The sequence below is a fragment of the Dromaius novaehollandiae genome, chromosome 1 (genome assembly GCF_036370855.1).
Source record: "Dromaius novaehollandiae isolate bDroNov1 chromosome 1, bDroNov1.hap1, whole genome shotgun sequence".
Classification (NCBI taxonomy): domain Eukaryota; kingdom Metazoa; phylum Chordata; class Aves; order Casuariiformes; family Dromaiidae; genus Dromaius; species Dromaius novaehollandiae.
Genome location: NC_088098.1, coordinates 89,345,609 through 89,364,435, shown reverse-complemented (window position 1 = coordinate 89,364,435; position 18,827 = coordinate 89,345,609). Strand labels below are relative to the sequence as shown.

General features: G+C 40.4%; 1 protein-coding gene across 6 annotated transcripts in view; it reads right to left on the bottom strand.

The window, feature by feature from the left end:
* Window positions 1–15,230, bottom strand: part of SPICE1 (spindle and centriole associated protein 1) — a 33,426-nt gene extending 18,196 nt beyond the window's left edge. For 2 of the 6 annotated variants that reach the window (XM_026103469.2, XM_026103470.2), the window contains exons 1-9: window positions 14,624–14,829; window positions 13,144–13,191; window positions 11,927–12,073; window positions 7,712–7,814; window positions 6,795–6,916; window positions 5,089–5,186; window positions 4,655–4,797; window positions 4,289–4,429; window positions 3,169–3,434 (exon numbers count right to left, since the gene is read on the bottom strand). In XM_026103469.2, the coding sequence (XP_025959254.2) occupies window positions 3,169–3,434; window positions 4,289–4,429; window positions 4,655–4,797; window positions 5,089–5,186; window positions 6,795–6,916; window positions 7,712–7,814; window positions 11,927–12,073; window positions 13,144–13,191; window positions 14,624–14,719 (1,164 nt within the window). In that variant the 5' untranslated portion in view covers window positions 14,720–14,829. Of the gene's footprint in view, window positions 1–3,168; window positions 3,435–4,288; window positions 4,430–4,654; window positions 4,798–5,088; window positions 5,187–6,794; window positions 6,917–7,711; window positions 7,815–11,926; window positions 12,074–13,109; window positions 13,192–14,623; window positions 14,831–15,132 lie in introns of those variants that run through there. The other 4 variants (XM_064519668.1, XM_064519662.1, XM_064519661.1 and 1 more) reach the window with 4 other exon arrangements.
* Between the last annotated feature and the right edge of the window lie 3,597 nt (window positions 15,231–18,827).

Sequence of the window (18,827 nt, the reverse complement as noted above, 5' to 3'; positions counted from 1 at the left end):
ATCCATTTTTTGGTTCTTTTTCAGCTAGAGAAAACAGGTCTTCTACACTGTTCCAAGCAATGCAGCTGACTGGTTTCAACCCTTATGAATAGAAATGGAAGAACATAAAAAATAAAAAAAAGAGAGAGTGTCTAAGTTCTACATGGCTTAAATGTAGTCTTATTTAAGGAATTCCACTGATCCCCAATTGTGCACTGCTATAAGCAGCACTTCAGATTATTCTTGCTTAATGTGAAATTGCCTCTGTGGATGGAGAGCTAACGAATACCTTCCTCTGAAAGAAAACTGGGGATTTGGGCCCACTAATCTGATGACAATAGTATCCCCTTTGGGATGAGAAGCATTCAGTTCTTATAATCTATCCCTTGCCTGTAATTAGCTCATATTCATACCCTACTGAAACATGCATACCATGTTAAAGCTAATATTCAGAAACACTAGAAGAAAACAAACACAGTTTGAGGAATAGTCACTGCAAAGGTTCTACAGACAGACTGGTACTTACAGCACTGCTCTGTAGCAGAAATATTCTGCTTATTGAAGCCTTTCTATGTAATTTTTATGGTTATTCAAAGAACTAAAGCTTGTAGTCAGATAAACAATACCATTGAAGAAAGAGTCCTTCAAAAGGTACTTTTATAAGCCAATCCATATAAATACACAGATTGTCTTATTTCTGAAGTTTAATGCCACTATTGAGGAACATTTCATGTATGTGCTTTGGAGCAGCCTAAAGCAAAGAGCTTTATATTGAAAAAGCCGGTTCATCTTTGATTGCCGCTAGGAAGATGAAGTACGGTTTATGATGAGGGGTAAAAGTAATCTTTTGGAGAAAGCAAGACTATCACAGAGCATAGAATTAACTTCATCTTTACAAGTTATTCAGATAGTAAACTTTTACACTATCTCCTACTTATTAAAAAATATTTTTCTTTTAGAAGATTAAAAAGTCTAAAATAAACCCCACTGCCCTGAATCTGCATATACTTAGTATATAATTTTAGTCTAAAAAGGGCCAAAACCTTGAATTTCAACAGTTCCTCCTGAGAGAGTCCTTAAATAGGGACAAGGATGGCTGTCTGATAGGGAATAGCTTTTAGAAGTCATCTGCAAAGAAATTCAAGATCTAATACAGTCTTGTCTAAGGTGAGTGTGGAGAGGAAGGAAAAAAGAGATGCTCAAATTCTTCCCTTTCTCTCAGATAATACTCTGGTACTCTCATGATACATTTCAAACTGCAACTTGAAACTTGAGTTTAGTCACCACAGTTGTTGTATCTACCATGGTTTCAAGAGTATTCTGCTGACAAGGATATTGTTGATATAGTGTTTCTTGGATAAGGAAACAGAAGATAACTTAGAAAAAAACTTGTACGATATTACTGAAAAACCGCCTATAACCTGGCTGTATATGTTCTTACACATTTTCTATAGCTTAATCCGTCTTGGTATTAAACAGACCTTTCCCAGTAAAGCCAAGGTGCGTGTTAGGAGAAGGACAGACAAATTTCAAAAACACATCTACCACCATTCCTTTCAATTTTAAGTGCAGTCCTAAAGATTTGAGCCTAGCCCAGTGTCAGAGAAAAATGTGGTAGCCTCTGAGGACTCAAGATGCTTGCAATGTACGCTCTGCTGCTTTATGGCCTTATAACGATTTTTTGTGTTCACCCAGTAGCTTAATAAAAAGACATCACAGTGATAAAAAGTTGCAAGGCTTGATAATTTGCAACTCTTACACTCAATGTGAAAGGGAAGGGAGCAAAAAGCAAGAAATGCCCTCCCAGAACATGTCTATCTCCTTCCACATCTTTATCCAAAGTAGAATGAAAAAAATCATTTTAGGCAATTCCTTCCATTAGTAGGGAACTTAGTATTAGGCAGTGGGAAAATAATTAAAGTAGTTATTAGGATATGGTATATAAAATTGCTTTCTAGGACACTGAAGACATCAAATATTCTGGATGCTATGTAAGTTCTTCTGTAAGCACCCACACTTTGGTAGAATGCTGAACAAACATAGTAGCCTCTCCGACTGGTAGCTCAGAACAGAGGTTAACTCAACGCTATTTAATGAAATTCATCTGTAGTTGTCAGTGGAAAAGCACTGTATGGATCTCAGATGATCAGGTGCGACTGTCAGCATATAAACCTTGACATTTCTGAAAGGCCTTTTTCTCTTCCTTGAAGTCATGAACCAGGGAAAGAGAGTGCCTGGCTTCACTGACATCATCTGAGGAAGTGTACTGCTTCAGATATAAAAAGCTCAGTTTTGTTAATGCCAGGTAAATTCTTAGTCACCTGCAAGTTGAGTTTTGCAAAAGGCAAAAAACCCTTCCAAAAGATAAGCACTGAGTAATACAAACTTTCCAATTTTCCACAGAAAAATACTTAGTGCTCCCAGAATAAGGACTGAGACAACAGAAAAAAAATCCAGGAAATCCTGCACTCAGACCAGAGGTAGGAACCTTAAAACATAACAGCAGAAAACATCTTAAGTGACAGCATCTGATAAACACATGATGCTACAACATCACATTACAACCAGTTACTGCAAGTTACCATATCCAGCTGTTTGTCCTGCCAGTCTCCCAAAAGCTGCTGCTTCTAGTTGTGGGGGCTAAAAGGGCAATATGACAACTTTTGCTGCAGTTTACAGCTCTGCATGTTAAAGGAAGCCAGAACCAGTTTTGTGGTACTTTAATACACAAATACATATGTTGCAGCAGCTCAGGAGCCACTACACATCTGTTAAGCCATCCCACTACTAAGAGCAGAACAGGCAGCTGGTAGTGCTGACTGCTTCACTTATCTTTGTTCAATCTGCCACTGAGCAAGAGTCATCACCTTTACTTCTCAGATAAGTGAGGGGATACTCACAAAGAAATTCAAGTCTTTAATGTACAAGTAATGTCAAGGCCCACACACAAAGGGAAGGCAAGGAAGAATATGTTTGTAAACAAAGCTATAGTTAATAATATGCTACAACTCTGAACATATTTAAGCAACAAGCTATAAAACTATTTAAATGAATAAGTTCTGCTGTTAGCCTCTGGGAGACTTTCACTGCAGTCAACTCCTCCCTTTTTATTAGGGATACCTGTTTCTAGCAGATGAAAAGTTTTACCTCTTCTTACCACTCTACAGAAGCAATTCAAAGTCTTCTCACCTCTTTGAGGTAGCGCATTAAACGACAGAGAGCATTCACCAGTGACAAGGTAAATCCAGTGAGGCCTTCATTTCTCTGAGTTTTCTGAACCTCACGGCCTGTACATCGCTCATATTCCTCCAATTCATGCTCTACTTCGTGCATCATGCAATTGAGAACATCCAGGCTGGATTTATTGTCCCTTGGAAGGTCAGTGGGGATTGAATTAGCATGAGAATCACCTGTCCTCTGTCTGGAAGAGTTCTGCGCAGCTAGTTTCCTTTTCACTAGGGAAGGAAAAAAAAAAAAAAGAAGTCCTTGAAATTTCAACTCGTACAGAAAGCTTGTAATCCCAAAGAAATTACATTAAGTGTTTGTTGAAGTAAGTCAAAGGAGAGGCCCTATCTGGCCCTGAGCTATAATGGACCAACAAAGAATGTCCCCAGTCATTCACGTTATTTTCAGATCATCAGAAAACAAACAAACAAAACTTTTTCTGCCACCATACTAGTACCTCCCAAGAATCATGGTTTGCTGCTTTTATCTTAAGACACCTGCTTATACTTTCACCTTTCTCAGTTAAAAGCACAGAAACAGTTTGCTGGTGAACTGCCAGTGAAAAATGATCAGCTGCTTTCAGGTCTCACATTTAGTGAGTGACTCCTCTATACCAATCTCTGTCCATGTTACGGGTTTGTTTCTGATGTCAATCTCCATATGCAAATACATGCTGATTAAGTAAACTGAAAATCATCATAAATCTGTGCAACATAATAAAGAGAAGACTACGGGAGAGCACAAAAGCACTACATAGGAGAGAACAGTATGGCTAGCAACAAAATGGGTAGCATCAAAGAACCATATATATGGTTCACAACTTCCCATGGACTTTGTTTTGTCAATGAAAATGCAGACTATGCTGGAATATGTTGCCCAAAGGGCCTATGGAATGCCCATCCTTGGAGGTGTTCAAAACTCAGCTGGACAAGGCCCTCAGCAACCTAACCAAACTTTGGAGTTAGACCTACTGTGAGCAGGAAGTTTGATTAGATGACTTCCAAAGGTCCCTTTCAACCTACATTTTCCTATGATCCAAGGACCTTGGTCAAAGGCAGGTATGTTATTTTTAAAAGTACTAAACCTTTTGCTGAAATCTGCTTTTGTTTCCTTGAGTCTGGGTTCAGCACTTGTCTCACACTGTAAGTGGAGTCCACAGTCTCTTCTCTCTCTTCGCTCAGAAGCCTTGAATGAATTCTCTTGACTTCGCTGGTAGCATTGAGGGCTGATTTAAAAACAAAACAAAAAACACACATAAAATACTTCAGGTATGCTCCTAACAGTAAAATGTTTCAAAGTAATTATATGGAAATAATGCCTTTTTTGTCTAGAAATTTATCTGAGCTAGATTAGCACATCTCTGTCTCTCACCCACACCAAAAGGAATTCCAGATAAGATCTTGTTAACAGCTTAATATCCCTTGAGAGGCTGCGCTTTGGCAAATCCAACCTGAATGTTCCAGCGATGGAGAAGCAGTTGTTGCAGCCAAAGGTACATTTCCTTCTTGGAGTAACGTAGTTTTTCTCATTTCTTTTTCAGCCCATAACTGAGAATTCCCTGAAGAATTTTCTTCTCTCAATAACCGGAGTAGCCTGCATTCCAAACAAGCACAACTATTATTGTGTTACAATTCATTATGTGACTGTAGGTAATCTTTACAATCTAAAAAAATAAAGCTTTTTAAAATAGCTGTAACTGTTCACATGAGTTCCCCCTTCACAAAGAGTCTCAAGATTACAATGAAGGCTTTCCCTGGAATTCTGAAGTCAGAAACACACCTATAATTCATGAAGGAAAACAAAAAAAAAAAAGTTTTTAACTTTAACTCTGTCTACTTCAAATGTTACAGAGATGGAAACGTGAATGAATATATTTGCACTGACCTGTCAGAGCTGATGCTGGATTTGAAATTCAGAGAGTCATGCTGTTCATCTTCTGATTGACGGATGGATGATGTTTCCTCTTCCACCTCATTAAGAGCCTTTTTTAGGAAACAACAAAGAAAACAAAAGGGATCTCAGCACTTTCAAACTGTCTTTAGGAAGAAATACTAATTTGTTTCATTTTCGTGGAAGTGCTTCAAGGGGAGTGGAGGAACCACACTGTGTTTCAGTCCCCACCTCCAAAACAAAGTTAAAAACACACATCTCTGTGGGAAGGTTTTGATGAACTACATGGTAGCTGAGAAATACTGATACTGACAATGGTCTCGGAAAAGAAGACGACAAGTGAAAGTTCAATACCTACTATTTTATTTGGATAAGAAAGGCCACACACACTGTAGGATTAAAAAAAAAAAAAAAAAAAAAAAGAGAGAGTTGTAAGGCCTGTACCATAACAAATACAGAGAAAGAGTAGCCAGAACATGGAAAAGGCAACCTAAATTATAGCATATCTAAAATTTCAGTCATTTGGCTTTAGAAATTGAACAACCTTGAAATGAAATCTGCATAATTACATTTACATTCTATGTATAAAAAAGCAACCAGAATGAAATATAGTCCTACATATCACATTCCTAACAAGACTTAGATTAATCATATTTGGAATTAGGGTTCCTGCAACTTCCAGTCCCAGTGGGTAGGCCTCACCAGATGGTCTTTAACTAGGATTTTCATAGGCATATAAAGGAAAGTAAATCTCACAGAAGCTCAGCAGAAACCTACCAGTAGTATTTTCTTTTAAAAATCTAAGCCTATTCTGCCGCATGCATCCAGAAATACCACTCTGTATACAAAATTCACAGCTTACAAAAATAACTCTTCACATTAAAAAACAAACACACACACAAAAAGACATGACAGAGCAATAATGCAACTCAAACTGCATGCATTTGTGCAAGCTAATAGGAAACAGGATTAGAGAATCAAGAGAATATAATAGCAGCTTTGGTAGAAAAGGCACTTTCACTGCACAGTCCTTTTGGTCTTCACCACAGTGAGCTACTTTTCAGAAGTTTCACATGCCTCTTCTCAGCCCAAAGTAAGCATTCCTGGTATAACTCATGTCACAGAATACTGAAGCAATCTAAATGATGACATTAAAAAATTATTTTTAAAGCAAATCTAAATAATTGTAAAATAATGTAAAGTATAAGTATTAAAAGTTAAACTTGAAGGACTATCAAGGCTGCAGAGTTAACTGGTGTATATTTACACATGCATGAGCAAAAATACATCATAGTCCAGCTGGCTACGCACTCATATATGCTGACACAGTTGAACCTCACAGGCATATTGCAATAGTTTGTAACTAGTTAAGTGGCGCAAGAGTTGTTTTCTTCAGCCTGCAATTAGTTTGTTCTATTTCTGAAAATCCCACTATTTAAAAGAGAGAGCATGCCAGTATGAGACATAAGAAATTGGTGTTTCTCATACTCAAAGGTTAAGAAATCCAAAATCAAGATTCCCAGACTCACGCAAAATAAATTCACCTCCATTTAATGTAATTTTTTTCTATATGTAATCAACACAGCATACAATACATAGAAAAAAGGTTTAAGTCTGCTTGGAAACCCTTCCTTCGAATATCCTCATCTTGCACAAATAAAAAAACCCACAGGACACGCATGGAACTGAACATACATTACCTGGGAATCCATGACAGATTCACTAAGGATGGAAAGCTGAGTGGGAGGATCACGTTTTTGTACAATGGGTCTTTCAGAAGATTCTAGGTCACAGTTAGGAGCCATTGTTACATTAGGGAAACCTAGAGGAATCAGACAAAATAGGGAAGTACGATACAGAGAGGACTCAGTCTGTACTGTGTCTCAGGACTTCGTACCAAAAAAACAAGTTTGTGCACTCTGCACAAAAAGGGTCACAGGGATGCATGTTGCTTCTGAGTAACGGCCAAAGACCAGCCATAAGTTATCTTAATACATTCAGTCACGTACTGAGGTTCTTTCTTTCTCCCCTGCTTAAATAAGCACGTGTGGAAAAAGCATATAGGATGAAAGCGTCATTGTAAGCAAAGGAGAATGGCAGCCTACAGAGAAAAGAATCTAAGCTTAAAATCTATATGCAAACTGCCAGTCCTGCCTTCCAGCAGGATATGGACTCAAAGGACAGGATAAGAAAAGGAAAAGCCTTGTTCACGAGTTACTGATAAATCTTCAAGGATATCCAAGAGCAAGAGGTCAACCCACATAGCAACGAGAATCAGAACTACTATAGTGGATCAAACTAGCGCTCTGTATAGTCAGTAACTTGAGTATAAAAGCAGCCAACATCAGATGTTTCAGAGTAAGCGACCAGAAATTCCATAATGGACTGATACAGTGGGATAACTGGCCACACCTCACTCTCCTGTGCCATGTTAGGTATTATCCTCACCTGTGTGTCATCCAATATCAACAGGATCAATTCTACTATCTTAGCTCACCAGAAAAAAAAAATACAGTTAAAAGAATGCTCAACATAAAACTTTGTAAAGCAAGGCCATACACAAAAAAGCAATGAGATAATCTTAAAGGTACTAACATATACAAATGAGATGATCTACCTGTTCGCCTGCGAGGAGCATCCCCAAATAAGTCTTTTACCACAGCCATAATCTGATCAGATCGTTCCAGCACATCTTGCAACTGGTATTGATCAGAGAGAATCTGAAAGTATAGCATATAAGGAAATATTTCATATTGTGCAGACTGATTTTTCCTTTGTGTTTTGGGTAGCATTCTTCTAAGCAGTTAGCAAGAGAACAGCTAAAACAACAATGCCTACTAAGTTTGTACTGCGCAATTAGATCCTTATTCAAAATAGATCAAAAGATCATACTTCATTCTGAGTGACTACAATCATTCACCTTATTTTTCTAAAAAGCAAGGTGAATAAACAGTTATTACAACTGGGGTCCCCATCAGCCTTGACTCTTTCTTATTACAAAGACTCCTCTCCTCTCACTCTCTTCTTCTGCCTCCAGCCCAACACAAACAAGAGGCTGTGTGTTTATGACACGCTCAGCAAAATGAAGGCATACGCCTGGTGACAGAAAGTCAGTGCACAGCTTCAAATCATTTGATCTCAACGCTGCTGAGACAGACACTTATTCACTTCTGACAGACACCCAAAAACCATGAACCATTTTGATCAGACCAAACCAATTCAGACAGACTTCTTTGATACAGCCTTGACTGTTGAAAATCCTGCCTAAAAATTAAGCCACGTAACTTCATAAAAGCTTCAAAAGATATAAATACAGCTGCTTACATCTGGCAACACTGGATGTTTTTGAAAGTCTCCTCTTCTTTCTCATAAGGTACAGCCTCCCATTCAAGGTCTCTCTCCCAGAAAAGTCCATCACTGGAACTATGACAGGTCAGCTTAAGGAGGGAGGTCTTTGAGTTTAAAGAAAAAGGCAATCAGCTACTGTGAGCTAATGGGAGCTGACTGGAGAAATGGCTCCTGTGGGCAGAGCACAACTGAAAACTCCTCTTTCACTTGTAGTTTCTTGCACAAAGTTTGAAATGATGACATCATAAAGTTATATACATAGCTTGGGAAGAAGGTATTTACTTTTAAAACATCTGAGACGAGATCAAACGTGTAAATCATCTCCACTTCATCATCGTTGGTGGAATTTATCCAGAGAGACTGCAACTACTTTAGAAGTTGCCACAGAAAAGACAGGCTCATTTATGCCCTCCCACACAAAATTTGAGGACAGCAACAATTTCTGCTCACCCAGGAATCACAAGGGGGACTGGACTACTGCTATTTCAAAGCTCTATATGCTCCATATTTTCCTTCAGTGTCCACTGATAAGTTTGCCAATGTTTTATATTCAGCCTCATTCAAAAAATTCTAGCAATAGCATTTCACCTATTTTCTTCTCATTCTGTTATGCCTTGTTAGGTCAGGAAGTTGCCCCATATATTGTTTCCATGTCTGACTGCTCTTTTGAGTCTGAACTACACTGCAATATATCACACTTTTCCTCACAACCAACTTTGTAAAGCAGCAAATATCCATCTCTCTTAATCACCTCACATAACCCAGTCTTCCAAGTCACTATTCAGTTTTTTTTACACTCAATATTAACTAAATCTAGGTTTTTTGTTTAGCAGTTTCATATCAAAATGATGCAGGATTTTAGTCATTCCAGACCTGCAGAAGGAAGAAAATTACCTGCTCCAAAATATGACTCTTTTGCCCACGGCAATTAAAAAGGCAACATGTAATCAGCCAAAAATTATCTCAATGAATTTGTTTTCACCCTCTTTACTAGATCTCTTTCAGCATCAGCAGTTTCCTAAGCTTCTCCTTCCTGCTGAACATATTTTTAACATTTTTAGAGCATCGTCCCCAAGGTAAATTAGTTTGTTTGCTCGTGATTGGCAGTAAACAAAGTGACATTACCCATCTAATCTCACTAGGCCCATTTACATGTCTTTGCCATACTCACCAACTGCTATGTCTTCTCCTAGTTTAATTTTAATGTAATTCACAGGTGATACAAATCTTCCCTCCTGTTTCAGACTGTTACTAAAGATAATTCAATGGGACTCGTCCCGATCCTCCCCATCACGTCCCAACCCTCCCCATCACGGGAATCTATTCACCACCCACCCTTTAATATAATACACTAATGTTATTTTAAAGCGAAGCATTGCTATGGAACCAATCAGTGTGGTAACCACGCATTCACTATCCACAGCTATAGAGACCAATTCAAACTATTTGTTCATTTAGATTTTTAGGCAGACAAAGCCCCAGAAGATTAAAAACACTATTCCACTCATCCATGGAAGTGGAGACTCCCTTTCTCTCCACCCGCCAACTACAAGAAAAAACACGCTAATAGCAGTATCTCCCTAGTTTTCTGACTCTTCTGCAGTTGAGTAGGAGTAAAGAGGCTTAAGAAAGCTGAGCTCTCACAGCACTAAACAAGGAGAAAATTTTACCAAGATGAGACAGACAAGCAGACAATCCACACGGTGGTTGAACTGTACTAGGAGACTCAGAGGGAAGAGTCTCCCCAGTTACTCCGAATGGTAAGACCCAGCAACGAACAGGATTTAAGCTGGGGACACGGAAAAATGATGACTCTTCTCCATCTCTCTTTTCCTCTGCATACAAGGAAAGGCCAATGTTTCTACCAGCAAAACCCAGGTGTGTTCCATCTTGTCTGGCATTATCATCTCTTATCTTCCTATACAGAAGTACAATTTCTCTCATTCAAAAGTAGAAATAGGGTATGCTGATAAAAAGCTCTCTCTTAAATATGATGTGGAAAGACTCTGGAATAATTAAAATTTGTGCATCGGCATTAGAAATGGCAAGAAATATAGAAGACTGTTTCCTAACCATGAGTTTCACATCTGAATTACAAAGTCATGTAATAGGTAATCCAACCACTTCTTAGAGCTGGTGGTCTAATCTACCTTTGTGATATGTAATTTGCTTCTGAATGGAAGTATTATTGAACCTGTTGCTATTACATTAGGGAATTTTTGTATAATAGTCCACAATTTTATTTAAATACTCCATTAAAATGCATTTGGCAGAAAAATATGAAAAGAACAGATGTCAAAATGATGCTTGATTAGCATGATATCATTAACAAAAATTCTGCTGTGTTTGTGGAGAAAAAGACTTCAAACTGTTATCTAGTTGGTGATCTTTAATTCTAAGTACTTTCATTTGGTTTTGTGCTATGCTTCAATGTCCTCAGAATTCACAGATTCCTGAAAATTTGTAAAAACAAGAGGAAAGAAAGAAGAGGTCTTTGATCATCAACCCACTGCACACCCACAGGGCTACTAAATCATCTTTATTTTAAGTGCTAGGTGAACATTGTTCATTTTCATTCTTCTCCAGCAAAAGCAGTTCTCAGTTTGACCAAATGTTGATGAGGTCTGAAAGCTCATGAATAACATATTTTGAAATTGGTTTTCATAATACGTGGCAAGGAAATCACCTGCTGTGTGACACAAAAGGATGATTTGAAGCAGTGATAAGCTTCTGTCTCTTAGCTAAGCTTGGGTTTGCTGATATAGTGAAAAATTCAAAAGCAAATAATATTAACATTTCCAGTCAGAGTGCTTCAGACCCGCCTAGAGGATAAGAAGCTTGACTCCCAGATGACAAGCTTGTCTGCTGGCAACCGCAGCTCCTCAACCTTTGTTCTGTCAGTTTTTCTTCTAGACAGGTTCTCCCCTTACTGATTTCTTGCCTCATCCTTTCTGCCCCTATGACTCTGCCTTTTCTCTCTTTAAACGCAGCAATGGCAGATAAAGACCTATCTCCTACCCCGCAAAAGAAATATTCATATTTCCATCAAACAAAGAAACATACGTGGGTAGGGAGAGAAGAAGGGGAGACAACAATAAGCGCAGAAATAATGCTCACCTTTTCACAGTTCAGAGTTTAACTCTGCAAACAGTTCTTGTTCAATAAACACAAACAGGACTGCAGTGTTAGACAGGGCAGAGCCAGGCAACAAAAAAGAAATCAGCAACTGTATAGCTCCGTTAAAATGTTATACAGCCTATTCCAATCATTGCCTTATTGAAACAGCACACAGCATGTAGAGGAGGGAGCAAGTCTGCATACTTGAAGTCCAATTAGCCAGTAAGAAGAGCAAATTTTGACTTATGTGCAAGAGCAGATTTCCACTGCTACTGCAAGTTATCTAGAACAGGAGGAAAGATAGGAAAATACAGCTGTGTGCGTTCTGTCAAGCTACCTAGGCTGAAAGTGCCCATTTAGCTCTCACCTCACGCATCAGAGTCAATTTCCTTTTCTCCAGGGAATCAGGAGCCACTTGTTTTTGCTTCTTCCATTTTCTTTTCAGTGCTTTCTCTTGTAGTTCCAGATGTACCAGTGCTTTGTTTTTTGACTTGTGTAGTTCATGACGACGCAGCTACAAAAACATTAAAGAATCCAGTTCAAAAAAATCAAAGGACAATCTAAAGCAGAAGCAGCAGGACAATGCTAACAAGTACTTTTTCTTGATTTTATCACTCATGCACTAAATACCATTTATTACAATTTCATGGTAATACCAACGACCACCTCAAACATCCATACGTGTCAAATGCCATCAGTACCAACCAAATTAATACAGAAATTTTAGTTACTCCAAAGGTAACAGAAGAAAAGTCTGCTTTCCTCTACCCTATATCACTAACTCAGCAAGAGTTTTCTCAACTGTAAAGGGAGGAAAAACAAACACTCCTGCCTATAAGATAAGATACAATGCATTTTCCTAATTTAACACCAGTGTCAATCATCAGTGACATTCTCTCTCTTCCTCTAACAATGAGACACATATGCTCAGCTTAAATAAGTAACAAATTAAATGTGACATGTTTGTTAAAGGCTATCAAGCCAATCAGTTACAGAATCAAGTCTCTCTCCCCTGTCATCTCCATCTGTCCTGACTAGCCTCTCAAAACATGCAAATTTATATCAACAACAGCTCATATTGCCTATTCCATCCTGGTAATGAGGGCTACCAGCAAAACTTAAGTGGTATGCTTTTATGCTTATGCTATGCTTTGCAAAGGATAAGTCATTCAGTATAAAAAAAGTGATGTAAAATTGTTTAAAGAAAAACTGAATATCCTTAGAATTAGAGAAATTCTCAGAATAAAACATGTTTTTCAGTCCTTCCAGCAGAGATGAGACTTAACTTTAAACTAATCCCCTGGGGTTTCATTTATTTTATGATGGTAAATACTTTACTGAAAGAAAAACATGGCTAGCACTTCCTAATGGAGAAGGACTGAAAAACTCTGGTTGCCAGAGGGATAGATGTAGACATAAAACACCATAAATAAAGATTTAACACTAAAAGTCCAACATTTTCAGAAGCTCAAGAGGAGAGATTAAGCATTGCCAGAAAAACATCGCCATAAATACAGTAAACACGTATGTTAGATAACCAGATAAATCACCTAGAGGAGGAGCAATGATAGATTTTTAACTCACTATGTCCTCAGGAGTTGCACGATGGACTGTCAAATCATGGACAGTACTCTGCAGAAAGGAAGAAGAGAACACATCAAAAGCAAGAACAGAGGAGGAACTGGATTTAAGTTTCATTAAAAAAAAACTTAAATTATAACATAAATAGTATAAAATTATGCAACAGTGTATTTTTTACAACATTGTAAAGCATTTTCCAGCAAAGCAAACAATCAACAAAAATGATATCCCTATCAAGGCTGTGCATACTATTCAGTCTAAAGCAACAGCAGGATCCAAATTAGAAGGCATAACCTTAAGCAGACCAGGGAAATGAAGAGTCACAAGCCCCACAGATGTTAAAATTAATCAGCCATTACAGCAACAAAGGCAGTACTAACTCTTCTGTCTGTATGCAAGTCCATTGTAAAAAGGCTCTGAAAACCACTGGGCTATATATCATTACAGTCATACCCATGCGATGCACACAAAATTCCCTGTCATGGTATCCTCTCCCCCCAAAATCCACACAGACATACAAATTGGCCATCTCTATTTGTAGCTTCCTATATCTGTGTGTTTACATGCTAAGACTGTTAAAAACTGTAGGTATTGAAAAAAAGTACTGCCTTTTCCTTCTGTTCTTTTCACTCAGGCCACAGCTGAGCAAAATTGTAAATCCATCTTTAATGGCCCTGGTACCAGATCAAAAGTGTCACAGCCACATAATACAAAGTTTCACGAACATCAGTTCATCCTACTGGTTCGAGGCTGGTGAGAAAGGTTGACGGGAAAAGAAAAAAAACAAAAACAAAAACAAACCCAGATCCCAGAACTCCCTATCGACTTTATACCACATTAAGTATCTTCATCAGAAGGGTAGTGTAGCCCTAAAAAAGGTACCAGGAGATGTGGTCAATCTTCCTTGGAGGTTTTCAAGCTTCAGCTGGAAAGAGGGCTGATCTAGCTGACCTCGTGTTGGTGACAATCCCACTCCAAGCATAACATTGGTGATCTCTAGAGGTTCCCGCCAACCAATACTGCTATGAGTACAGAGAATCACCAGTCTTTCTGTATCTGGTGAAAAGCCAGTGTGAACTGCATGCCACCAGAGGCATAATCCATGCCAGATCCAGGTCAGGCTCACCTTGCTGCCCAGCTCAGCCCCAAACAAACCTAATAGGAACGGCCACGGAGCAACAACCCTGGCGGGAGGACCAGGCTCGCTGAAAGCTTTTCCAAAAACCCAACTTGGGGCCAACCCGGCAGAGTTTTGGGCCACCAGCGAGCACTAGGCAAAGCCCGAGCCAGCAAGGGCGAAGCGAGACGAGGACAGCAACGACTGCACTTGACCGCGAGACCTTCAGGCGCCCTCCCCTTGCCCGCCAGCCCCAGGCCCCGAGCCCTGCGCGGGTGTTGGCTACCCGCAGCAGAAGGAGAAGGAGGAGGAGGAGGAGGAGGAGAGGGAGGCCCGGCTCGGCACCCGGGAAAGGGAAGCACTTACGTCCCAATCCCGCTTGGCCGCCACCGGCTTCCTTGGGCCCTTCCTTGTCGCGGCCCAGGGCCCGCGAGGCCGCAGCCCGCGCAGCAACGACATCATCGGAGGTGGAGGAGGAGGCGGAAACGACCGCACTCTGCCGCGGAGGCCCAAACAGACCGCGCGCGCCCGCTCGTTGCCGTGGGGACGGGGCCGTTTCCCCCGCCCCTGAGGGGAGGAACGCGGGCAACGGCTCGCCCCGCCTCCCGCGCCTCTAACGGTCGGCGCACGCTGCGCCTCGCGAGCTTTTAACGGTCACCGCACGCTACCCACCATAGCCCCCTCAGGGAAAGACACACGTCTTAGCCAGCGTTACCTTCCTGCGCTGCTTCCCTCCTCCGCCACCACCGTGCCCCGCTGACTCCCTTCACCCCAAACCATTTCCCCCAGGCCCTGCGGTGAACCTGACCGGGAATCCTGATCTGCTCAGCCGGAAATGTGGGTCCTGTACCCCCGACCCCGGGATCCTCACTCACCCGCACCTCACGCCGTGCTCACCCCCGGCTTGGACTGGTACCGTTAGCGGCTGCAGCTCCTTCTCCGCTCGGCTTCTCTAACTGCGGCAGGGAGGCAGTAGTGAGCCGTGTGAGGGAACATCCTCTGTCCCTACTGGCAAGGTCTGCCCGTCTTGCCTTTATTTTTCTGCTCGTTTCTTTCATTAATATCCCTCCTTACTGACACCCAAGCCATCTTTTAGTGTCCTTGCAAATAAACCTGTGAAATTCCCCCACTGAAAATGTATTTCAAATCCCATTAAGGATGATTACGAGCACAATGTCACACAAGTTAATGAAATTAAGGAAACATCAAATTAAAAGAGTGGCCTTTGATTGTGTTTCAACAAATACAGATCTCCTTATCTGTGTCACTGAGAAAGTGTGTACCTCCCTGCCCACAAGGAATATTGAGCTTCCACAAAGAAATCTGCTATTTCAAAGGAGTTACTTAGCTTACACAAGAGTGCAGTATCTTTCCCATATACTTGCCCCACAAATACACAACAGACCCTCCACTTACCTAGGTCGCACACATAGAGATAAGACATAAATTACTTTGAAGGGTTAGAGTTAACATTTTGTGTTAAAGCGTGAGCTTAATATTTTATCTGTTAGAGGTGGAAAGTGAAGATGTAGATACTATCACCCTTTCATTCCAAACTCCTTTCTTACTCAAAAACTCCCTTTCCCCAAGATTTCCTAATTCTTAGGGTCCTCATCAGTCTAACTGTGGGCTTACCAACATCACTGTAAAAATCCTCTTGTGAAGATGCTCATGCTAATGATCAATGTGCCGAGGGGAGGAATTGCCTTGCATGGGATTAAAAAAAAAAGAAAAAAAAGAAAAAAAAAAAGAAAAGGAAGCCACAAGTTATGAAGGGAGAGAAAAAGTTGACGGGGAAATACCACCAGTGAATGACCTCAGCTAAGTGTTGCCAATGTGGCTGAGTCACTTTTTATATTGGAGGTTGCACCTGAACTTCAGTTTCCATCTAGGCATACCCACAGATACCATATGCAGCCTGAAACTGAGCATCAGACATCAGCCAATGGTACAAACCCTGGTCCTGGGCACATATGCAAGGCAAGGCACTGAAAAATTTGGAACCGAAAAGCATATGAATTAAGGACACCCTGAGAATTCTCTCCTAACATGGCTTTAAATTGTCTTGAAGAATAAGGTCTATTGAAAAAAAAAAAAAGCAATAAAGACACAAATAGATCAATCCACTTAGAAGTCTCTTAAACCTCGATGCTGTTACTAATTACCAGCAAATGTAAATGTTAAATAGCTAATATAAGCTAACACAATACAAGCCAGAAATATTTCTCATTCAGCCAGCCTATTCTCAAACAGTTCAGACACCTATAAGAAAACAGGGAGCAGGTTACTGTGCTTCTATCAGATGTTTTAAAAGCTCATCTTCCTTTCAGTTCATGTTGTTTTTCATACTACGTTTACGGCAGAGTCTGCAAATGTTCCATTAGCTCTGCAGAAGCCAGCCGAGTATCTACACCATCTATTTACTTCCACTGGAGCTTACATAAGATGGAGACCATGTATTCAGACAAACAGCTGTGATTTAAAACCATCAGGTTTTCCAACCAATCTGGTTGATTATACATTTATATTCCTTTTTTCCCTCCCAAACTAGTATGATTTCGGGAATTCCTTTGTAATTAAGATCTTTCCTCTGTCCTGCATGTTTTTACAGCACTAGTTACCAGGAGAAATGTCATTTCCCTACTATGTTTTTTCCAATAGCAGTGTGATTTTCTATTCTGTGCTATGAAAAAAAAATAGCACACTCTTGTGAGCCTTTAGCTCACTGTTCTTTCTCCTTTGCACACAGACACTCACAGCCCTGGACTTTGCTTATACTGGGAAAATGAGCTGTGTTAGGAAATATATTAGCTAACGCTTTAACTGCTGATAAACAGTGTTAGTCTAGGTAGACACATTTAAAATCTCATGCATGCTAACCACATTGCATGACCTGGAGTATATGTGCTGCCATCAGTTCAAACCACTGCAGTTAGTTGGAGAGACTACTGAACATTTTGTCCAACTCAGAACATCCAATGCTGTTTAGACCAATTCCACAATTACTATCAGCTCCTGACATGGCCAGATGTAAGAGCCCTGAGAGCATCCCCCTCCTGGAGGTCTGGCACCCCAGGCTCAGTGCCTGAGGGTGTGTGCACGTGCACGCGCGCACACACAAACACACAAACACACACAAACACACAACACACACACACACACACACACACACACACACACACACACACACACACACACACACACACACACTTTCAAGCTGAAGCTGTAGCACTCAGCCCCAGCCTGAGCTGCAGCAGCAGCAGGACATCCATGCCTGTGCCTGGCCACAGGCCCTTGATTCGGACCTAGACCATGACCTGCAGACTGACTTCTTGGCCTGTCCTCTGACTTGCCTCTTTGTTATAGACATGCCTGGTGATCACTGGGCTGTGTCTGACCCTGGCTACCCTCACCAGACCTGATCCTGGCCCTGACTCGTGTTCCTAGCTTGACCTTGGACCTGCCTCACCACCAAGACTTGTCTGGCTACCTGGACTCTTGGTTGATCCTGGCCAACCAGGCCTCTGTCGTGCCAGTCAGTATCCCTTAGGGAGCAGCCAGCCTTTGCTGTTCCCTGACACCAGAGCACTGTGTTACATACAAGAACACCTAAGTATTACCACTAGCCCAGACCCATAGTCCACCTGGACCAGCATCTTGTCTTTTACAGTGGCTGCTACCAGTTCTTTCTTCCAAAATACATGCTGCCATTCAAGAACAATATCTAGGTGGACTTGAGAAGGGAAAACATGATACTTATCTTTATCAAAGGGGTCGAGTGAAGAGTTATGAAACAGCCAACTTCTGTTTGTTATCTGGAAAGATAGTGAAACAAGCTGTTCAACAACCAGCATGCAAGCAGTGAAATAACAAAAAAAGTGATGAGAAACAGGCAGTGTGGATTTGTCCAGAACAAATCATGTCAAAGTAACCTAATTTATTTCTTTACTAGGATAACTGACTTAGTAGGTGCTGAAAGCAATAGATGAAACTTATTTTGACTCTAGTAGGGCTTTTGATATTGCCTTGAATACCATCCTCACAAAGGCAAATATGGCATAGACAGAATTAACATGAGAGGGGTGCATGAAAAGCAATACTCAAAATGTAGTCATGGATAATTTCCTGTAAATAGGAAGGCATATCAAATTAGGAGATCTGATCTGTCTTCTAAGATTAATTACTTTCATTAGTGACCTGGATGATGAAATTGATCTTTGCCTTTAAATGTCTGCAAATAATACTGAGTCGAGCAGCACTTCAAGCACTTTGCAGGCAACGATTTGAATAAAATTATAACATTGCTAAATTGAGGAAAGGCTCTGGAAACAGTAAGATGAATTTCAACACAGGCAAGCACAAAGTATTAAATTTTGAAAAGAAAACTTGAATTCTCAAATTCAAAATGAGGAAAAACTGTGTAGCCTTTGGTAGGGTACCAAAACATATGTCGACTCAGGGCAAGTACTTGAAGAATTTCATAATTCTGCATTGGAAAGTGTGGACATGAACTATCACTTCTGTGTCATGAGGACAACCCAGCTAGAGAGGCACAATGCACGGATAGCAC